At 36.7% G+C, this 24,174-nt stretch overlaps 2 protein-coding genes across 5 annotated transcripts in view; both read left to right on the top strand.

The window, feature by feature from the left end:
* The window catches only part of cyfip2 (cytoplasmic FMR1 interacting protein 2), a 37,971-nt gene extending 18,310 nt beyond the window's left edge, over window positions 1-19,661 (top strand). For all 4 annotated transcript variants that reach the window (XM_079839057.1, XM_079839055.1, XM_079839058.1 and 1 more), the window contains exons 16-29: window positions 479-575; window positions 676-752; window positions 883-991; window positions 1,203-1,322; window positions 2,805-3,004; window positions 3,097-3,184; window positions 3,301-3,444; window positions 3,594-3,684; window positions 6,324-6,454; window positions 12,595-12,667; window positions 13,217-13,311; window positions 13,975-14,213; window positions 14,305-14,452; window positions 17,971-19,661. In XM_079839057.1, the coding sequence (XP_079695183.1) occupies window positions 479-575; window positions 676-752; window positions 883-991; window positions 1,203-1,322; window positions 2,805-3,004; window positions 3,097-3,184; window positions 3,301-3,444; window positions 3,594-3,684; window positions 6,324-6,454; window positions 12,595-12,667; window positions 13,217-13,311; window positions 13,975-14,213; window positions 14,305-14,452; window positions 17,971-18,138 (1,780 nt within the window). In that variant the 3' untranslated portion in view covers window positions 18,139-19,661. The remainder of the gene's footprint in view (window positions 1-478; window positions 576-675; window positions 753-882; window positions 992-1,202; window positions 1,323-2,804; window positions 3,005-3,096; window positions 3,185-3,300; window positions 3,445-3,593; window positions 3,685-6,323; window positions 6,455-12,594; window positions 12,668-13,216; window positions 13,312-13,974; window positions 14,214-14,304; window positions 14,453-17,970) is intronic.
* A 1,492-nt stretch (window positions 19,662-21,153) lies between these two features.
* Window positions 21,154-24,031, top strand: foxa (forkhead box A sequence). Its single transcript, XM_079839685.1, has 2 exons — window positions 21,154-21,392; window positions 22,722-24,031. Exons 1-2 carry the CDS (start codon window positions 21,333-21,335, stop codon window positions 23,796-23,798), a joined length of 1,137 nt encoding a protein of 378 aa, XP_079695811.1. The 5' UTR covers window positions 21,154-21,332; the 3' UTR covers window positions 23,799-24,031.
* Window positions 24,032-24,174: the final 143 nt, after the last annotated feature.

Genomic DNA, 24,174 nt, shown 5'->3' with positions numbered 1-24,174 from the left:
GACTGGAGTAATGATGCTGAGAATTCAGCTTTGCCATCAAAGGAATGAATTACATTTAAAAATATATTCAAATAGAAAATTGTTCTTGTTTTTTGTTTTGTTTTGTTTTTTGTATTACGCACTGTTTGAAATGCTTGATTCTGATTGGTCAGCGCAATATTCCAAGAGCAATTATTCCCAGATAATGGCTTTCGCAATGCTGCATAATAATGACCCTGGTGCGGTCTATTTTGCACAACTGCTGGATGTACATTATTATCCTTTACATAATTTCACAATATTACTGTTTTTACTGCATTGTTGGTCAACTAAATAAAGCCTAGGTGAGCATAAGAGACTCATATTTTTTAAAAACATTAAAAAATTCTTACCAACCCCACACTTTTAAACAGTAGAGTATATGAACATTGACCAATTGTGTCTGTCTGAATGTATCATTTTTGACACACAAATCCTTTTTTTTCCTCTCTCCTCTCAGATATGTGTTGTATCCGTTGGACCTTTATAATGACAGTGGTTATTATGCCCTCACTAAATTTAAGAAGCAGTTCCTCTATGATGAGATAGAGGCCGAGGTAGAGTGTCACAGATTTATCTACACATATATTAATATGTCTTCCATTCAGAAATATCTCTTTTAAAGTAAATACTAAAGCAATCTCTTTTTCTTTTAAGGTCAACCTGTGTTTTGATCAGTTTGTATACAAGTTAGCTGACCAGATATTTGCCTACTACAAAGCAATGGCTGGAAGGTAACAATATTCCTTTATTTTAAATGTTAGTATGTTTTTCATGCTAGTTAAGGTTAAAGTGAGGACATTAGTCTGCTAGATGGTTTTTCAATCTTTGAATGGATTGTATGGTTCTTTCTCTTCCTCACAGTGTCCTCCTAGACAAACGCTTCCGTGCGGAGTGTAAGAACTATGGTGTGATCATTCCATACCCGCCCTCAAACCGCTACGAGACACTGCTCAAACAGAGACATGTGCAGGTGTCACACAATTCTACCATTTGAATGGGCAACTCAAAATTGCTTTTCTATTTAGTGAATAAATAATTGGTAATAAATGCATTTCAATCTCTGTTGTTGTGATCTTCAAGTATGTGTGTTGCAGTTTTAATGAATAACACATTTACTTTACTCTGGATCCTTTGTAAAGATGAATTTACATAACATATTTGTGTTTGTGCTTTTTTTATAGCTGCTGGGTCGCTCCATTGACCTGAACAGGTTGATAACCCAGAGGATCTCAGCAGCCATGTACAAATCTCTGGATCAGGCCATCAGCCGCTTTGAGAGCGAGGACCTCACCTCCATAGTGGTGAGAAACTGATGGTGTTTATCACCATAATCTCTGTTTATTCAGAGTGACAAACTTGCAGACAATTTTCTTACCCATTTGGACACCTTAAAGGGATAGTTCACCCAAAAATGAAAATTCTGTCATTTATCCACCCTCAAGTTGTTCCAAACCGGTATGAATTTCTTCTGCTGAACACAAAAGATATTTTGAAGAATGTCAGTAACGGGCCCTATTTACTTCCATAGTATTTTTTTCCCATACTATGGAAGTCAATGGGGCCCATCTGTTTGGTTACCCATATTCTTTTGTGCAAAAATATCTTCTTTTGTGTTCAGCAGAAGAAAGAAATTGACAGAATTGAACTATCCGTTTAACCCTGTAAAGCCTGACATGATTTGGTGCAGTTGCTGATATTTATATGACCAAAAAGAGGAAATTCTGATGTAAATCAATCTCAAATAAGATCTTTATAACGGTATAGCAGACTACTCACATAACATGCATATAAATTAGGGATGCACTGATATGACATTTTTAGCCGATAACCAATAATTCTTTATATTTGAAAGCCAATAACCGATATATGGGCCGATAAACACAACATTCCTTTACAATCGTCTTCTCATTATAATTTTATGTAGCCTATAATACAGATTTGTGGTGCACTTAACTGTTTTTTCCTTTTTAAAGTGATTCCAGTCATATTTCAAGCAATTCAAAACCATCATGGCAGACAGCACGCATCTGAAGTGTCTCAGCTGAAGGAAAATATAGGCTATCTATCGGCTTGAATATATCAGCAACATTTTCTTATTGGATTGATAACGATAACATTAAAAATGAGCATTTGTCGGCCGATAACGATATGTTGTCGATATATTGTGCATCCCTATTATAAATATCAATTGTCTCTCTATATCTCCCAATAATGTTTTAGTAAGATGAAATTTAAATGCCTAGTTTTAGGATCGAAGCTCTGTAGTTTTTTTTGGGGGGGGGGCAAAACTTATATAAATCAATGCAATGGTGATTGAGAGATATACAAATAAACACGCTCAACCTCAAAAGCCTGATGTATCATGTTTGATACTCACATTTTAACATTTTTTTTTTAAGAAATGCTTGAATTTGCTTAATTCCAGTAAGTATTCATCTTGAAATATTACTTAACAATATAAAAGCTATTCTTACATTTTTTTTCCCAAAAAATCAGTAAAGATTTTTCAGCAAAATGACATGAACCACAACCTTAAGAGGGGTGTTTTTAGAATTGTACTTAAAGGCATTTTACATATAAAAAAACGTATAACAGTCAGACAAGAAAAGGCAAAGTTTTGATCATGTTGACAATTTAGAGGCCTTAGAAATTTGCTTATCAAATATGATACAGTAGGCTTTATAGGGTTAAAATTAGAATGACAAAGTGTTATGATTTAAGAAATTTAAAGACTTCAAAATCTAAGGACTTATGAAATTATGTTTTGGTCATGTGTGTTTCAGGAGCTTGAATGGCTGATGGAAATCAACCGGTTGACTCATCGTCTGCTCTCGAAGCATATGACCCTGGACAGTTTTGATGCCATGTTCCGTGAGGCCAACCACAACGTGTCTGCTCCGTACGGGCGCATTACGCTGCACGTCTTCTGGGAACTCAACTTTGACTTCTTACCAAACTACTGTTACAATGGCTCCACCAACAGGTCAGTGAACAGAAGTTGTAGATGCATATCCCTACTAATGTGGTTCATTATAGATGATAGTGTTGAAAAATGTGTTGAATCTCATGGAACAGGTTTGTGCGGACAGCCATTCCATTCACCCAGGAGCCTCAGAGGGACAAGCCTGCCAATGTCCAGCCTTACTACTTGTATGGCTCCAAGGTCTGTAAGCAACATGATTAGTTCATGTGAGCCTGAACCAAAGACTTGAATGCGTTTCATACAGTGTATTAGAGAACACTAATGTCTATTTATAAACATCTCGCTTTGTTTTTCAGCCTCTGAACATTGCTTACTCCCACATCTACAGTTCCTACAGGAACTTTGTGGGTCCTCCACACTTCAAAACAATCTGCCGTCTTCTTGGTTACCAGGGCATCGCCGTGGTGATGGAGGAGCTGCTCAAGATAGTCAAGAGCTTGGTATTTTGTCTCGCTGCTTGGTGTACATGTATTTTCTCTTTCTCTTAGCCATTCCATTCCCATAAAATCAGATTTTTGGGGGGGGGACTAAATATTTGCCACAATTTAGAGAATTTTTTTTTCATTTGTCCTGTCCATCTATCTTCCAGTTGCAAGGCACCATTCTGCAGTATGTGAAGACACTCATAGAGGTGATGCCCAAAATCTGCCGTCTACCTCGCCATGAGTACGGCTCACCAGGTGAGATCAGCACTAGTCCGGTATGACTAGTAACACTCCATTTATGCTTTCTAAAGGCTGATTTATACTTCTGCATGCAATTACACATGCTGAGGGAGCTTGATAACCCCTGAGAGAAGGGTTCTGGCAGACCAATGGCGCATTGTTACATTTTTGGAGAGGTGCACGTCAGGCTATGCTAAACGCAGAAGTATAAACTGGGCTTTAGTCAATCTGACTGTAAATCAGTCTGATTCAGCTTTCCCCTATATTATGTATAATAATAACTCATTGTTATTTTATTATATTATATTAAAAACAAATAGAATGGTAAAAAATATTTACTAATAATAATAATAATAATAAATAAATAAAACGTGTATGTTCTATAAGCCACTTTGTATAAGGCTGCGTTCATACTGCAGGCTGAAACGACCCAATTCCGATTTTTTTTGCCCTTATGCGACCTGTATCTGATCTTTTCATGACAGTCTGAACGACACAGATCCGATCTTTTCAAATGCGACCCAGGCCACTTGGGTATGTGGTCCATATCCGATACATATCCGATCTTTTGAAATGCGTCTTCAGTCTGAACTGCCAGGTCACATGTATCCGACCCGCACGTCGTTGATACGCGACAAACGTCATCATTGTAACTCCCGTTCCTTACTCCAGTCCAGTGGTGGCGGTAATGCACAAGAAATAGTTGCTAACCGCCAATAAAAGAAGAAGTACGCACCTGTTGCTAGCCAATACACTCCAACTCCAACGCGTTTCTGCACTGTTATGGGCCGCCGCAAAGTTAGTTGAAGGCGCTCTCAAACATAATTGAAGGTGGATCTGGTCATTCTGAAGTTACTGACGAATTCGGTATCAGTAAAGCCACTCACATCAGTATCTCACCACTCCTGGCTGCGACTCCGCACACACACGTTTCTCTGTACCGACGTTGCTACCACTGCTCCACAAAACGCCATGGCCAAAAACCTTGCTCTCCTCCTCTTTTTTAATTTTCTTCTTAACATGAGAAGGTTGTAATGGTGCTGGCTCCGTTGCGAAAATAACTTTAATAAAGCTAAACGAACTCCAATGCTGACACCCATATTTGGCTACTTCCGTAAACAACAAGTGACGTCGTTGACCGTTGAGTACTCTTCTGCGCATGCAGGTCACTTCTGGGTCATTTCACGTTCACACAGGAGATCACAAAAGGTCGCATTTAATTGGAAATGTGAACGGCCTTGCAAAAAAATCGCATTTTTTCAAAAAATCGGAATTGAGCATTAAGCCCTGCAGTGTGAACACAGCCTAATTTCAAATGCATAATTGTAATTTATATTAAGCCTGTCAATTTAATGTGTTCATTTAATACAATTAATTAATGAAAACCTTTTGTAAAACACTTTGTAAAGCATATTGTGTAGCTTTAGATTGAAAGGCTGTAAATTAAGCATATGAATCTAGCCAGTAGCCACTGATCTATATACATGACTGGTTTGCTCATGACATCATAAAAAGTGAAGCCACCATGCCGCCATATTGGTATTACCTCACATTCTATTGTATTAATAGGAAATCATCTGATTTTATTGAGAAAACAACATTACCTAACGAGTGCGCATTTTTACATCTGAAGTCTTCCTGTACATTTTTAAAATGCAAACATCCTAAACATTTAGATGGTTATTCTAAATTAATTTCCCCTGCTTATTAAAAGTTACGTTAATCTTCATTACAGTAGCGAATATCCGATCAGACACATTTCACAATATTTATTTTGAAATCTGAATACAGATTTAACTAAACTAAACATTAACTAAACATGAAATTAAATGAATAAATAATTAGCTAAATAAGTAATTAGCTCAACAATATATACAAATAATACACTGTGAAAAAAATTCAGGTCTCCAATTGAAAATTTTCTAGTGACGATCACATCTAAATTTTTCAGTTGGCCAAATTGAATTTCTGTGAATTGATGCAATTTAATTAACAGAAATTAAATTTGGCCAACTAAAAAATTCAGATGTGATCAGTCACTAGAAAATGTTCAATTGGAGACCTGTTTCTTTTTTTACAGCGTAATTAATTCATATGTAACCTGTCATGCTAGTAAAAAGCCATAGAATTTGAGGAGACCTGTGATTTTTATTTATATTTTTTACGGTTTCCAAGATTTCTGAAGTGGATGTTGGTCAACAAAGACATCAGGAAATAATATACAGGCTTCACAACGTATTCTTATAAACTATGCTGACTGCATATGGATTTAAAGACATGGAGCTTTATTTCCAAGCAAGATGATGCATGGCTAACCATTTTAAAATTAATATAGTTCAATTTAGTAATGGGTGATTGTATGTATTGTACTATTTAATGTTCGAAGTATCAACTAATGTACGTACATATATCTGAAAAACAATTCATGTGCAACTGATACGATACAAATCGAGTGATTCTTAGGTCAATGTTATGGCTGTAAGTCAATGATGCCCACCGTCAGTAGGGAATCGTAAGATGGCCACTCAAACTCTTTCGGTGGCTTCACCGCCTCCTGGCAGTTTAGAACGCAATGAGCAATCTGGTCATTAATATAGATCAGTGGATCTAGCCTGGATTGTTTTTGATGTTATGTAATATGGAACATTTGTCAGGCATCCTGGAATTCTTCCACCATCAGCTGAAGGACATCATTGAATACGCTGAGCTCAAGACAGATGTGTTTCAGAGTCTGAGGGAGGTGGGCAATGCCATCCTCTTCTGTCTTCTCATCGAGCAAGCTCTGGTGAGACCCCCTCTGAGTTCCTCTTCCTCGTTGCATGACATAGTGTATTTGCTGAGTTTATCTTTAATCACTTACTCCTAATCAATTGATCTAAATTCTCATCATCTCAAGCTGATTTCTAATTTAGCATTAGCCATTCAGACCTGCCAACCTATGTATTTTGAGTATCAGGTACGCATTTTGACTTAAAGTACCCAGGTACGATTTATGACTGCAAAAAGCCAGTGACACCTTGTGTTCAATTGTGCACATGCAGTACTTGAGTCCAGCAAGAGGCAGCAGCATATAGCCTGCCAAAAAAACTAAAGGAGAGTTTGAACGATCATAGGTCTGGGTTCATTTTCCCAAATATCAAGCATGGAAATAAATATTAGTATTGTAATTTTACTGTTGTTCTGTAAAAATATTATTATATTGCTTACAGTAATATTGTTTAATTTTTAGAATTTAATACAAATAGTGTTATTGTTGTTATTATTATTATTATTATTATTATTATTATTGTGTAGTCATATGGAATGGATCTCAAAAACCAACAGTGTGCATGTTGCTAACATTTACTGGAAATCCACAATTTAAAGCTTATATATATAAAAAAAAAAAAAAATTGGCACGGGCAACCCTGGCTCAACAATATACAATTCTATTGTTGTTGTATTTACATAGGCAATGTATGTGTTGAATAATGCCGTTGAGTGGGGGATGTATGACTGTGTGCAAAGCAAAGTGTTGCGAAGGCGAGTATTACACTATTGTGGTACTCAAAATACTTTGCCACGGTTGGCAGGTGTGGTCTTTCATAAAATGCTTTATTTTCTTATGAATTCTTATGATATTCTTTAAGGAAATACTTTATAATGTTTATCATGAAAGGGTCCTATCAAGGCACAATCCTTGACTTGACTCAGCCTGGCTTTGCTAATCAGCTGCATAAAGAGGCAGATTTGAATTTGGAGTGTTTGTGTGTGTTTGTGTTTGTGTTTGTGTTTGTGTTTGTTTGTGTGTGTGTGTGTGTGTGTGTGTGTGTGTGTGTGTGTGTGTGTGTGTGTGTGTGTGTGTGTGTGTGTGTGTGTGTGTGTGTGTGTGTGTGTGTGTGTGTGTGTGTGTGTGTGTGTGTGTGTGTGTGTGTGTGTGTGTGTGTGTGTGTGTGTGTGTGTGTGTGTGTGTGTGTGTTTTTGGATGTGAATAATTAATGAATTACTGTGTGCATGTTAACGAGTGTGTGGGTGGATGACACTGCTGCCATCTGCCCCTAAAAAGCAACTTTATTTCTCATTACACGCTGGCAACAACTACAGGTGGTAAGGAATTAGGCCTCATTCATGTAACCAAATCACAAACTGACTGAAAGCACACTCTTCCTGGTTTCTATACTTTTTCTTTAGTCACTTTTGTGCCGTGTTCTGCCATGGATTCAAGGATGTTAGTGTCACAGAGACGAGAGAATAAAACTCGAAATGTAATACGGAGCTGCGAATGTCTGGCCCTGTTGTGATATTTGGACTACCCGTGCCCACTGGGTTAATATTAAGAGGCTTCTTTAGGATAATTTCCTCCAAAGGAAGTCTTCCTTGCTTTCATGGCAGTCACGACTCCTCTCTGGCTGCCTGTGACGTCACGTGCTGGTGCACATCTGCTTCCATACACTTCTCTTCTCTTCACTTCTTCTGATGCCTGTTTCTCTTGTGTTTCTGTTTGGGTCTCTCTCTGAAGCATAGTGAATGTGTCGGATGATCAATGCACGCTGATCTCTCATTAACATCGTTTCTGTCAGGGTGCTCTTCTGGTCTTCTCTCTCTCTTCTTGTTTGGGTGTTGTTTGGTGCTTGTTTTATTATTGTGAATGAAGTGATTTTTGCTCAAATTTGTGTACCTCTCAAACTAGTCATTGCCATAACACCTTTAATTTAGGGTTTCCACCAACTGCCACAGTAATATTTCATATAATATCTCATAGCAAATATAAAATCTCCATATTTTTTATGTTTCTGGTATGGAAGCTTGTCTCCACCATGGAATAAAAAAAGGTAGTTGCGACTTTTTATCTAAAAATTATGTTTCTTGCTTTTACAGCTTTTTTTCAATTTGCTATTGTGAGTTTAAAAGAACTACGAGATATTAAATTGTGAAATATAAACTCACAGTTGCGACTTGTGAACTCCAAATTGCGAGATAAAAAGGTTTTTTTTTTTTGTTCCGTTGCAGAAACAAGCTTCCATATTCTGGGCCCAATTATTTATTTTAATGAATGTTTTGGTAACACTACCTTTATAATAAGATTTCATTTATCATTGTAACTACATTAGTTAACATGAAATAACAATGAACAATACTTCTATAGCATTTATTAATTTTAGCTAATGTTAATCTCAACATTTCCTAATACATTCTTAAGATCAAAATTTGTATCTGTTAACATGAATTAATGCACTGTTAACTAACATGAATATGAGCATTTTTGTTAACTAACATTAACAACATTTAATAAATGCTTTAAGAAGGTATAGCTCATTGTTAGTTCATGTATGTTAATGCATTAACTACTGTTAACAAATCTTATTGACCTTATTGTAAAGTGTTACCAATCTTTTTGATGTGGAGGTATAATGAAACTAATGAAATGCACAATACATATTAATAGTTAGGGATGTGCACAATACATATTAATAGTTAGGGATGTGCAAAACTATGTTTTTTAATCTGTATGTTGGTGGATTCACATTCACATGACCCATTGTGTTAAAAAACAGCTAGATCAGGGATCGACAACTTAAGGCACGCATGCCAACATTGGCACATGGAGGAATAATCACTGGCACTTGACAACAGCTAAAGTGGTGTATGTACTTAATTTAAGTCGCTCGAACTTGCATACAGACATACATTTTGAGTTAATCATTCTGCATAGTCACACAGCCTGTTTTATTAAGTTGGGTACTATAAATGCTATTAAAGTCTGGGATTTTAACCCACGCTAGCGCACCGATCCGACAATCCATTCACACGACCTGAGGTACGCGCTTCTGTGATTATCCCCCTGTGTGCCATAAGGTTGCCGACCGCTGAGCTAGATGGAGAACAACAGACTGCAATGTAGAACACACTAGTCTCGAGACACCTTTTTTTTTAAGAATAATGCCTTAAATTGTGTCACTTAAAGGGATCGTTCACCCAAAAATGAAAATTATCCCATGATTTACTCACCCTCAAGCCATCCTAGGTGTAAATTACTGTTTTCTTTCAGACTTTCAGAGTTATATTAAAAATATCATTGCTCTTTCAAGCTTTATAATGGTAGTGAATGGCAGACCTGATTTTGAAGTCCAGAAAAAAGGCATCCATCATAAAAGTAAACCATAAGGCTACAGGCGATTAATAAAGGCATTCTGAAGCGAAGCAATGGGTGTTTGTAAGAAAAAATATCCATATTCAAAACTTTATACACTGAAATAACTTTCTTGCAGCAGACGGCCCACGATTTACATCAATTTATGCCAAAAGACTAACTTCTGACGCAATGTATGACGTCGGATATAGGAGTAGCGTAAGCTTTGATGCCCTTCACTGTTCAAACAGGGCTGGGCAACAAACTCAAGCTCCTCTGACATTTCTCTTTAAAAATTTTCCTTTTAAACTTATTCGTGACCAGTGTTTTATTTTGCTTTATCCTCTGCACTTCCACGTTCATCAATACATCATGCGTCAGGTCATGGGTTACTCTTTCATCATAACTCAATGCGTACGGCCGTCTGTCAAAAGCTAGTTATTTTAGTTTATACAGTTTTAATTATGGATATTTTTCTTACTTAAATGCATCACTTTGCTTCAGAAGGCCTTTATTAACCTTTATTAAGTAATGGATTACTTTTATGATGGATGGATGGATGTGTTTTTTTTGGACTTCAAAATCAGTTCTGCTATTCACTACTATTATAAATCTTGGAAGAGCCAGGATATTTTTTTAATGTAACTCTGACTGTGTTCGTCTGAAAGAAGAATGTCAAATACACCTAGGATGGCTTGAGGGTGAGTAAATCGTGGGGTAATTTTCATTTTTGGGTGAACTAACCCTTTAAGGCACAAAATGTTGTTGGAAAAAGTCAGCCATGTTGCAATGACCAAGGGCAAAATAATGTTAAATGCAAGAACATGCCACCCTTTAATAGGGTGACCAGCAGATATTCCACAAATGTATAACCTCCAGTGCACAAAATGATCATAGTCCTCTCAAAAATATGGAGGCTATGCATAATAATGGGAACACTGCTCAATGTTTTCAAATTGTTAAAAATAAAGTGAATTTATTATACAAGCAGTATTTTGATGGCTGTAGTGGTGATACTTTGAAGGGAATGAATTTAGACATGTAATCCTGTATGAGAATTTGTCTCTTAATTCATGCACATTAAAGCACTGCGCTAAAACAATTAAAGCTTGAACAAATATGTATTAAAAAATAGATTAACTAGATCATCCTGACAATATCCATAATGTTTTTTTATATAATTAATAATTGCTTTTCCTGTATATTTTTATACAAATTATTCTACAAATAATTAAGCCCAAAGTATACTTCAGCTGTCCGCTCCACTATGGTCCACACACTATCCGTGTGACGTAATTTTCAGGGTCCATGTGCAGCCCAATTTTGTGTCTGCTTGGATGGTGCGCATACAACAGCGCATACTTCCATACAGAAGGGTCCACTAGGTGGCAATATGCAGTTGTGGAAGAAGTGTACGGAAAGAACGCTACAAAACAACATACTGTTCCAAGAACAGCAGAGTGATTCTATAATTGGAGATTTTGCATTTCAAAAAGATAAGGAAAAAACTGTTCTTTAACAGAAATTCTGTCCAGTATTCTTATTGAAATAATTTTAAAATTGAGTGATTCAGTGCTAGGCAAACACAAGTTACTCCCTTTTTTTGCTTTATAGTAGTGTTTGTCAACTCTGTTACAGACAAATTAGGCAATGTGTAAAAATAACATTGGTAACAGAGTTTGACGATAACAGGATTGATAATTTTAAACTCTTTAGCCGAAAACTTTTTAAACAACCCACTGTGTGATCAGTGATGCATTCTGTTTTCCTTTTGATATTGTGGTAACATTTTTTATGTTTTACAAAATAACTCTTGGCGTAAGAACTTTTTAGATTAGAATATTTTCTTAGGGAAAGCACACATACCTTTTAGTGACTTGGATTTGACATCATCTCCTGTATCTTACATGGTTGTGGGAGATAATTCCACCACTTTAAAGGCGAAGTATGGTATGGTAAAATAATTGACGCAAGATGTATGGACACATTTTTATAAGATTAAAGTTACTTTTTATATTTTTAAACAATTTAATGTAGTAGAATTAGGAAAATTACTATTTAGGGCTTTTATAAATTAAATATACAAAAAAATACACTAATTTGGACAACAAGAAATCTTGATTTTCAGCTATACAAAACACTTTTTACAGGAAATATTATTGTTATGGCCTGTAACATCTTGTGATCCATGACAATGAGTAACAAAATATTAACATAATTAAAAATATAACCATTTGAAAAAAGCTGAAAAAATAATGACTTTGGACACCATATGTACCTGCAATTATAGAATCATTCTTAATTTATTTTATTTTATGGTTCTTGGTGTAAACTTTGCATGCAATGGCGGATCTGCTACTTTTCTTCTTCTATCCTTCCGAGCGAATTTCCTGTAAATGACGCCCTCTGATATCTTGTAGAGTATAGAAAAGCAGTTGCACTGCGCATGTTAAACCCGTCCATCCGTGCTGATCCGTGGTTAAGTATACTTTGAAAGCTGTGCGGACACAACTGTGTGAGACCGAGCGGAAAGCAGAAAATGAAGTATAGCTAGCTGGGCCTTTTGGTGGGATCCTTTATTAATACTATATTTGGTATAATCATATCATTCAGACTGAGCTTTTCATTCAACATAGATGCTACATATATATCATATTTAGGGTCAAAATGTTACATTTTCATACATATTATGACTAACCCATTTTCACACTGAATTGTGTGTGATGTTTGTGTTATGTAAAGCTTGATTTCATTTAACAGTGTGAATCATTTCTCATTTGTTCCTCATGTTTCTGTGCTGTTTGTTTGTCACTCAGTCACAGGAAGAAGTTTGTGACTTACTTCATGCTGCACCATTCCAGAACATCCTCCCAAGGGTCTACATCAAAGGTGAGAAATGATATTCAATAGCCCCAAGATCACTTTATATATATTAGGGATGGAACGATTACCGGTTAAAAGTTTGCAGCAAGGCTTTGAGCCAAAGACAAACGAAAAAGTTCAGACAAGACTAGGGTGACATTTAAGGGACAATAATGTATATTCATTGTACATTTATTACACAGATTTTCTTTACCACAAATAATTACGGGGACGTATTGATTTGAGATTAATGTTTAAATCTTACCTGTTTATAAATCCATTTTGTACTGTGTAAGTACAAAAAGTCAATCTGTTGTGATACGTGAATGTGTTATAATGCGTTGCGACAGCCATTATAAGGAAGGGAATTCCACAGAATAGAATCCTGCTTAAAAAAGTGCATGGATCTGTTCTTTTTGAACACTTTCATCTCACTTGAACAAAACTGTGATAATATTGATAATCGTGATAATTTGGGTCACTATAATCGTGATATGAAATGTTCATACCGTTCCATCCATAATATATATAATCTATATATCTGCTGAAATCTTGCTTTAATGTTGAACTCTACAGAGGGAGAGCGACTGGAGGTGAGGATGAAGAGGCTGGAGGCAAAGTATGCCCCTCTTCACCTGGTGCCCCTCATTGAGAGACTTGGGACCCCACAGGTGAGGCACTCAGTTCAGAGCCATATTATCACTAGTATTATTTATGCCAGGTGTTCCCAAACTGTGATGCGCACAGTATCTCTAAGTGGGAAATCCACATGAATGTAAAATAGTAAAATAGTAAAAAAAAATATATATATAATATAATATAATATAATATAATATAATATAATATAATATAATATAATATAGTATAATATAGTATAATATAATATAATTTTTCTTTTTTTTCATGTTTTATTTCTAATTTCTGATCTGATTTCTTTCTTTTACTATTTTTCTTTTTTTAATAAATATGACTCTTTAAAATTTTGGGGTCAATAATTTTTTTTAATGTTTTTGAAAGCAGTCTCTTATGCTCACCAAGGCTGATCATACATACAGTAACTCAGTAGTATAGGGAAATATTATTATAATTTAAAATGCATTTTCTAATATACATGTAATTTGTTCCTGTGATGTAAAAGCTGTATTTTCAGCATATTCCAGTCTTCAGTGTCACATGATCCTTCAGAATTCATTCATAAAATGAATTTTGAAAGAAATCGGAACTTTTCTTTTGAATGTTAGTGTAGGTTTGTGCATCTGTTTATTGGATTGTGTATGGCATTGTATGTAAATTTGGTTTCCATTTAAACATTTTGTTTTAATAACTTTTTTCAGCAAATTGCAATCGCGCGGGAAGGAGACCTGCTGACGAAGGAGCGTCTGTGCTGTGGGCTGTCCATGTTTGAAGTCATCCTGACACGCATTCGCAGCTTCCTGCAGGACAGCGTGTGGCGAGGCCCTCCCCCCACCAACGGCGTCATGCATGTGGACGAGTGCATGGAGTTCCACCGCCTCTGGAGTGCCATGCAGTTTGTGTACTGCATCCCTGTGGGCACACATGAGTTCACTGCAGAGTATGGCAACATCATACAAAAAAAATGTAGCAAGCATTTGATTTAGGTTTACATCATAAAACTGAAATGTTTGGGGTATTTTTGTCTTTAGGCAGTGTTTCGGTGATGGTCTGAACTGGGCTGGCTGCGCCATCATTGTGCTATTAGGACAGCAGCGTCGCTTTGACCTCTTTGATTTCTGCTACCATTTGCTGAAGGTCCAGAGGCAGGACGGCAAAGATGAGATCATTAAGAACGTGGTGGGTGTCTGATGTCATAGACATGAACTATTAAAATTACATAACTCATTTCAGGAAACTGTTAGCACAGCCAAAGATGCTATATATATACACTACCATTTATATGTTTGGGGTTTAAAAAAAAGTTTTAAAGATGTATAAAAAAAAAGAATACTGTCATTTTTTTTATCAATTTAATGCATTCTTACTGAATAAAAGTAAAGACATTTATGATGTTACTAAAGATTTTTGTAACACTTTATAATAAGTATCATTTGCAAACTATTAGTTTTGTAGTTAATCATTTTTAAACTGTAGTTAATACATTAATAGACTATATACAAATAGTGAGTTCTTCATTGTCACTGCAATTAACAAAGTGTTATTGTTTAATTAGCTAGTTAGATAATGCTTTAACTACTTATTAAGCGTAAATAGTTCTCACTGAAGATAAGGCCTAGCCTAGGTAATGGAAAATTGGAAAATGTCATCACCCCCCCCCCCCCCCCCCTCTTCGGAACACAAATTGAGATGTTTTAGATTAAATCCGAGAGCTACGCTGTTCACGTTGTAAACACAGTGCAGCTCTTCCGGGTTATACGTCAGAATGCCGGCTCTGTATTTGGGCAACACTGTTCACGTGAGCACCACGTTCTGACGTACATCCAGGAAGCACTGCAATGTGTTTACAACGTGAACAGCGTAGGAGACTGACACAGAAGAGAAGAAATTGTTGAATAAAGTTATTATTTTTGTTTTATTGCGCACAAAAAGTATTCTTGTTGCTTCGTAACATTAAAGCTGAACCACTGTATTCGCATGGACTATTTTAATGGTGTCTTTACTATGTGGGGTCAGAAAGCTCTAGGATTTCCTCAAAAATATCATAATTTGTGTTGATGAACAAAGGTCTTACAGGTCTGGAACAACATGAGGGTGAGTAATTAATGACAATTTCATTTTTGGGTGAACTAACCCTTTAAGTGCTTTAACCCAGCCTTTATTGGACATTAATCACATTAGTATTAAGTAACTTTTAAGTTCCTTAAAATCTTTACAAATACGTTAAGCACACACACGTTGGGTTTTCATGTTTTATGAGGACTTCCCATATAAATAATGATCATTTTAACCTAACTGGATCGATTGACAGAAATGCAATATATTCTACATAACTGTTATCAGTGGAGTATAAAGACCTTACATATTGTACTGTTATGTATTTATTACCTTAGAATGAGCCAATTCTATTTCCATACACCGCGGGTCCCCTTACAGTGAAATTGCCATTTTGCGGCGTCATGTTTCTACAGTAGCCTAAACGGATAAGCTACTCTACAGAGCGCTAGTCACTCTCTGCTCTCTCCGACAATGACATTTTTGTCCTGTGTCTCCGACGACAACATTTTTGTCCTGTGTCAGCCCCAATAGCTTCTCTGTGCTCCGAAAGGGAGGGGTGAGCGGTGGGTGATTGCAATTCACAACCTCACCACTAGATGTTGCTAAAATTCACACACTGCAAAAGTCCCCGTGAACTTGAAGTTGCAAGCGACTTCAGTGTTGTGCATCGTGACGATCTCCATGTGATTCCGATTCCATGTGCATTCCTCGCTCATAGCAGACTGACGGTTGAATATTCAACCCAAGCTGTCAAACTGACGTCATCAGAGGAGGAACACCATTCCATAGCGGAAGCAAATTTTCAGATTTTGATTAAAGATTACCAGGCCCGGTTCTACGGGGGTGCTAGAGGGTGCTAAGCACCCTCAGTTGATATTGGCAAAACAGATTTGGCAGATTTGCAAATTTGTGTCCGAGCTCTGAAGAGCATCACGTGCATCTATTTACAGCGTGTTTTTGCAGCGGTGAGTAATGTAGCAATCACAGATAGTTTTTGCCCGCTCAAAACGCCAGTTTCTGCGAAACTTCTCATTAACAAAGTCAAGACACGATGTAAGTAAGAGATTTATTGTTGACAACTTCATTTTTATAACGAAACTTTGTGAGATCGCGATGAACTGACAAAGCAACAGCATTTTAGTGTATCGATACAGTCTATAATATTCATTGAATAAAACGTTTGTTGCTAAGAGGACTGACGGCCAATTGCATGCAGCAAAATTTTGGAAGTGACATCTAAATATAAATGCCACTCTGCACGAGACAGAAATATACTCCTGAGACCAAGAATAGAGGTTTTGCCTGTAATGGACATTATATTTTAGCGAATTTCTCTGACAACATACAGTTTTAAGTCTGGATATTCTTATGAAATATTAGACATTCTTATGAAAATATTACTACCCATTAATAAAGTATTATTACCCCAAAATCCCATTGTTTGTCTATTCATGTCTTTTAATTATCTCAATAAATGGGTTCTGGTGTCCTCTACAGAGCAGAGGATATAGCATATAACATAGGAATTTTTAAAAAATCTAAATTTGTTTTTTATGCTCCAAACAATGCAATGACGAGGGAAAAAAAAATTCTAAATCCATAAAACCTTTTTTTCTGGTTCTCAGGAAGATGACATGTTAAAATACCAGTAACGCTTTAAAGCAATGTAAAGGCAGACTAATAGATTAATAGACAATTTGTAGCAAAATATTTTTGAAATTTCAATTATTGGTAAAAGTGATGACTTGGTGATGAAATAAATAATCATACATTTCTCACTTTACACTGCTATGGTGGAGCCGTTGCTTAGCCTATCTGCACTTTACTAGAGCACCCTCAGTAATTTCAGAAGCACCCTCAGTGATATGATTTCTTGAACCGGGCCTGAAGATTACCATGACAAACACTTTTTTTCTGTGTATTAACTTGCGCAGATTGTTTAACACAAAACTAGTAATGTGCGCTAACAAACTAAATGCATAAATATGCAGCTATAATGCACGTAGGCAACAATTGATATTTCATGTCAATATACAACTGCACACTTAAAACTGATCGTAGTGTTTAAATATTTGTAAGATTGGTGAATCTATAGAACAATGCAAGGAAAACTAACTTTACCGCACTCCGAGAGTCCCCTAGTGGTCGGGAGCATTTTCGTTGTGTTGAGGATTTTTCGTTGTGTTGTGGCTTGATTTCGTTGTGTTGTGGCTTTATTTCATTGTGTTGTGGCTTCATTCCGTTGTGTTGTGGATTTATTTGTTGTGTTGTGAACTTATGTATGCTTTTTAAATTTCGTTGTGTTGTGCACTACTGGGCCACCGTAGTTTTCAACATTAATAAGAAGATATGTTTCTTGAGCACCAAATCGTATTCGAATGATTTCTGAAGGATCATGTGACACTGAAGACTGTAGTAATGATGCTGAAAAATCATCTTTGCCTTCACAGAAATAAGTTGTTTTAAATTGTAATAATATTGCACAATATTACTGTTTCACTCTGTTTTTGGTTAAATCAATGAAGCCTTAGTGAGCATAAGAGACTTTTTTCCAAAAATCATAAAGGCCCCAAACATTTGAATGGTAGTGTAAATGTGTCAACTTCTGTATTTAATGTTATTTGTCGTGTAACTTTCAGCCACTGAAGAAGATGGCAGACCGCATCAGAAAGTATCAGATTCTCAACAACGAGATATTTGCCATCCTCAACAAGTACATGAAGGCTGTGGAGACAGACAGTTCTACTGTGGAGCATGTTCGCTGTTTCCAGCCTCCTATACATCAGTCTCTGGCCACCACATGTTAAACAAACTTTGACTTCCAGCTGTCCTATTCTTCCTCTGGTGTGACATTGCTCTCAAACGTAGTGTACAGGGCCTTTGAGCTTTCAAGATTGCCTCAGTTTTATTTAAATAAGAGACAAACCTCCAGTCTCGCCACATGGTTAAAAGAAAAAAAAAACACAGTAGATTTCTGTCCCAGATGTTATCTAACCCTTATAAATATCAACACTCCGCATCCATTTTACATTTAAAGGAGATGTGAAGTAACTGGAGATATAGGACTGCTGAAAATGTTTTCAGGTCACCAGAGGACATTTTAACAAAAGTTCTAGTAAAAAAGAAAAGAAAAGTAAATCTAAATGACTTTTGATTTATAAATAACTATTAAGAGAAAACATAATTGATGTCAGTTTAGTTTTTCTTTCTTTTTTAATTCATGCCCATACAGATATCATTTCATTATAATAGTATTTGCATGTACCTCACAAATCCCATATATCCTAGCATTGTTTGGACTGTAATGTACAGACCGAAAAGCAAGAGTACATTGACTACGGACACGAATGTCCAATAATTTCTCCCCTTCAGATATTTTTATGCCCAGAATTGTTTACAGAATTCTGTTATCTTTATTGTATTACAGCACTGGTTTACAGATCTTTGCAACATCCGTCATTGTAAATGCTGTCGAAATTTGCTTGTAGTACTTGTTCGAATTTTATTGGTACTTCACTGGTATCAGTATTTGCCTCAACTATTGAAAAGTAACCTCGATTATCTTTTCTGTCAGTTTAATCGCAGTCTTCGGACTGTTCATTTGGGCTATTTTATACACGATATGTGTAAACTAGTGAAGCAGTTCGCCGTTCTAAAGTGCTAATAACTGGATTTGTGCTGTGATGACATCTCTTTAACCACCCTATAGTTGTTACAGACTGCAGTAGTATTACTGCATTACCTTGACCAATAACGGACAAAAAGGGAAAATGTTGGACATCCATCGTTTCAATATCATGGTTACTAAAACTTCCAGAAATATTTCAGTATTAACCTTCACAGGCCCTTTGCTTCAGCAGTGTTAGACAGATTGGCAAGCGTTTTGTTCAATTTTGTAATTTATGTGGCTATTGTAAATGTAACCTCATGAATGCTCATCATATTCAGTTTTTTTTGTTTTCCAAGAGTTTTCAGATTGATTTTAATCTGTTTTTAAATAACTGTTGAATTAAATGGGTATTTTCCAGTAATCTATTTATGCATAAAATTTGTCTTGCTCTTGGAAGGGTTAGTATGTGAATGATGATGGAAAAATGTTTTGGCATTTAATTAAGGAAGTGCTGTTTTAAAAACTCAAAGCATGACCGGTGTAATTTATTGTCATCATGGATCTATTTGTGACATGAGATTTTTGTTCATATTGTTGTACAAGTGATCATGTTTTGAAATACAAAAAAGGAGAAAATAATACAATGTACAACAAATGGTTCTGAACAGGAATTATAATAATGTTGTATTTCCATGAAATAAAAAAGATCTAACTGAAACCGGCTGATTTATTTCAATTTGATTTATTGAATGGCAGCATCTTTAGTTTACCACAATCCAGCATCTTCCAGATTATTAGGTGTCTTTGCGACTCTTGTAGATGTTTTCTGAGGTGGAATCATAGCCCTTTGATATTTTTGGTACCAATATGCAAAAGTCAAGAACTTAATTTAATAAAGTTAGGAAAGCTCCTTATTTAAGAACGAGTCTTCATATATTACCGTGTTAATGCCCAATTGGTGATTTAATCAGTAAGTTCCTGTGTTTTTTTTCACACCTTGGGTAGGTCTGAATAGGATGTAATTAATTGCCTTGTTTTTAAGAACATTTCATCTAAAGCAGGAGGCACTTAGCACTAGATAAACATTTCCTCCACATGGGGATGATGATGGCACAGCTGGAAATGTGAGGAATCCACATGGTTTTTTATCCCTTTCAAAACTGACTCTCCATTTGTGGAAGTTTCGAGGATGTTATGAATATTTTGGTCACTTTTCTTTGGAAAATATGAATACACAACTCTTAAAGTCTGTTTTGTAAGAGCAGGAGTGTTTCTTGAGGCCTCTGATTGGCTGAGCTGAACGGGCAGGCGGAGGAGGGTGGTGCTTTTAAATGGCACACAGAGTAAATGTTTGCTTTCCATCAATAAAAATGACACCCAACACCCCCAATCCGCCAAACAGCTGTCTCTCACAATGGAGAGGACGGAGATGTATAGGGAGAGAAAGGGAGAGGGGCGAGCTGTGACCACTGAATGAGACACAATGCCAACTTTACAGACTGAAAAAAAAGATGGATATTATATATATGCCTATATATAATTTCAGGAAGAGTTTTCACCTTTTGAGGGCCAATTCTTTTCTAACCATCATCATTTATTTTCGCATTACATCAATAGATTTGAGAATTTATTACCCATTAACCATAAATAACTAGGCCTAGAATAGAATAATAAGATTAATAGTATAATATTATGAAATTAGTAGTATAATATTTGTAGGCCTATCTATCCCAAACCAAAATAAATTTACATTTTAGTGTTATTTTTGCCCCCATGAAGCTCTTTTAATTTCTGACTATTCTGCTTTCACATAATTCCACAATTATAGTCTTTATCTAGCTAATGGTGGAACAGCAAACTCATAAGTTAAACTAAATGAGAAGGAAAGAAATGTCAAGCCCATTGAACAATGTAATTTTACATTATCATTAGATAATCTGACCATTGTTGTGTTATCTTGAACGTTTACTTAAGTCGTATGAACAAAATGTTTTGGGCTATAGGCCTAAAACTGTCAGGCCATTTTGTGACATTAAAATTTCAGATGATCTATTTATTGAAGGCGTAGGCCTACGTTTGCTGAATACAATAAAGTCAGTAGGCTAAAGCAGTGTGTAAGTGTGTGTGTGGACGTTGCAGAGGTGGGCAGGACGCTGGTCAGAGGGCGGGAGATCGGCACTCATATATGTGACTCAGTCGGTTTGTGAGGAGCAGCACACTACCAAACTTTCCTGACTGGACTCCTACAGAAGTTTACACACATGGTGTGGGATTTCCAAATGCGCCGTGGTCCAAATTGACATTTAAATATCATTTTGACTCTGAAAATTCACTCTGGAATTTTTGCATTATTTTGCAATTAAATCATTATTTAGTTGAATAACAGAAGACATGATTGACGAAGTAAAACGTGAGAGAGGCGATCAATGGATGTCATATTACTCGACCGAGGTAGGCTATGTTCTCCCCATGGGAGAAAACATTCATTCAATTTACCTGTAATTTCTCGTTTATTCCGTATTATTGTTAACTTCAGTTGTTTTGGGAGGAAATATCTAAATTATTTATGTATAGCCATCCCCTAAACAAATCTACTTATATTTATTTTTTTATTTTATAAGTTGCTAACTTTTATTTATTTATTGATGTATGTATCTTCGAATTAATGACGTGTTAATAGGCCTGTGTAATAGCCTAACTGACGCATAAAATAGGCCTTTAAAAGTCAAAAATCTTAAATTCATCAATCCTATATTTAGCCTATATTATTTATTTATTTTTAGAACTGGTCTAATTCATTCAAACATATTATATAGTCTAGAACAGGTGAATTAAACCAGTTTTTAAGCTTTTTATCTGTATGACGCAGTCACGTTAACGTTCCTATGGTTATATTAGCCTACGTGTGTTTTCATCTTGTGTGTGTGTGTGTGTGTGTGTGTGTGTGTGTGTGTGTGTGTGTGTGTGTGTGTGTGTGTGTGTGTGTGTGTGTGTGTGTGTGTGTGTGTGTGGTCTTGCAGTAGTTAATTGATTGACTCTGTGATTGTGTTGAATGTCTCGCGCTTTGACACTCGTGTATGACTTACAATCGGCCCAGCACGGGCTCATAACCAGAGGGGCGTTTCGGAATCCGAAACACGAAAGCGGGGTTCCGACATGAAAGGGCCGAATTATTTCGAACGGTGTCCATTTGGGGGGGAAAAGAACAACTGAGAACAGCAGTCGCGCCCCCAAATACCCCTCTGTCATGAGAGAAAAAAGGCGAACGGTGAGTGACTTAAAAAGAGACAAAACAAGGGCGAGAAGAAAAGCCGGACTAGCTGGATAATGGGGTTATCGGCTGGGTGGGTGGTCAGAATACATTTACATCGCGTTACCCAAGGCGCCGAGGTTATGAAATAAAGGTTAGGCGAGGATCTATGATGGATCTATTAGGAAATTATGCACACTCGAATATTAATGAGTTTTAATATTAATATTTGTGTCCTAAATAATGCATTATCAAACTGATCAAAGAGCAAGCAAATTTGTAGCCTATGATAAACATACACTCAGTCCTGTATGGCAGAACATTAAACCCCATTTATGTAAAACCCATCTGTTTAGCCAATTGTCAACAATTATAACAATTGTCTTTTATATATATATATATATATATATATATATATATATATATATATATATATATATATATATATATATATATATATATATATATATATATATATTGTCTTTGAAAGTGTTCTTTTCAATTATAATGATCATTTCTCATCTTTGCAGGTGTATTATGGAGCAGACAGCCTGCAGTTGGGCCCCAGAGGATATTCCACCCCAGTGCATCACTACCAGAGTTACGGCCCATCGTGTGATTCAGCGGCTGCAGGAAACACCGGGAGGCTTGAAAACCCAGTGGCAATACTGCCTCAACCAAACCCCAAAGGATACGCTGAAAGCAACCCCAATGAACCCGAGTTTCCGGCACTGAAATCAGTTTACAGACGGACCTTAAGCCATGCCAAACCACCGTATTCCTACATTTCTCTCATCTGCATGGCAATCCAGCAGTCGCCAACCAAGAGACTGACTCTGAACGAGATCTACGACTGGATCCGCCAACTCTTCCCGTATTACAGACAGAATCAGCAGCGATGGCAAAACTCCATCCGCCATTCCCTGTCGTTCAACGACTGTTTTGTGCGCGTACCGAGATCTCCAGACTCACCAGGGAAAGGCTCGTACTGGGCCCTGCACCCAGACTCTGGGAACATGTTCGAAAACGGCTGCTACATGCGTCGCCAGAAGCGCTTCAAGTGCCACAAGGCGACGTCGCCATCAGCAACGAAAAATTTGGATGGGGAAGCTGTGAAAGTTGAAGGGAAGAAAAAAAAGGTGGAGGTCAAGACAGTCACCTCTTCTTGCAAATCACCTGTACCTCCTTCGAGCGACGCCACGACACAGCATTCAACCATTTTACCAGTGTCCTATCCAACCACCAAAGCACCTTCTCCTTCCCATCTTCCTCAGCATCTTACTCACTCACACACTTTGTTTCCCACCCAGCCTCCAGAGATCTCAACACACTTGCCCTCCCTGAGCGTGCCATTCCCAACAATGCCCAGCCCCAACCTGCAGGCTGTCCCGTCAGCCTCTATGGAAACCAGCTTGCACTGTGAACCAACATCCCAACACCCTATTTCAGTCCTGCGACTTATGGACTTCCAGTACTGCGAGACCCCTGTGAGCTACCCGGTTTACTGCCAGTCTAATTCCCATCCCAACTTCACCTCGTATGCTGGAGACTCGGTTTACTATCCTGGATTTAGCATGTGTTCTGCTCCTCTTTTGAGTTCCTCCTGATCTTCTGTAGCGTATTAAGGGCTATTAAAAATGAACCCGTTTCTGTTTAGATACTTATAATTGCTGTACATATTAGTTAACGGACGCCCCATAGCTGGAGAAGTATCTGTTATCTGATGCTAAAGGATTTCTGTGTGAATGTTTTGGATAAATTCAATTGAATTGAAGGTGTTTGAAGATACATATCAACATGAATCCCATGCTGTAAATCTCAAGTAAAATTTGAAACATTCAAAAAGGTGTTCATTCTATTATTTGCGTGTCTGGTGTAAGGTGCAAGATTATAATCACACTTTCACATTATTTTACTGCAGCATTTTTAAAATTCCTCAAGAGAGTGTTTGGGGAAGAATCAACTCAACGGGGACATTGTCCT

Source organism: Gobio gobio (genome assembly GCF_949357685.1).
Source record: "Gobio gobio genome assembly, chromosome: 16".
Classification (NCBI taxonomy): Eukaryota; Metazoa; Chordata; class Actinopteri; order Cypriniformes; family Gobionidae; genus Gobio; species Gobio gobio.
The sequence above is the reverse complement of the archived record's forward strand: the minus strand, read 5'-3'. Positions and strand labels throughout refer to the sequence as shown.

What these genes read in the sequence shown, in the direction of transcription:
- foxa (XM_079839685.1), top strand. Translation starts at nt 21,333, where the DNA reads ATGATTGACGAAGTAAAACGTGAGAGAGGCGATCAATGGATGTCATAT. An exon ending in TGTCATATTACTCGACCGAG is followed by an intron (nt 21,393 to 22,721) that starts GTAGGCTATGTT and finishes TCATCTTTGCAG; the next exon opens with GTGTATTATGGAGCAGACAG.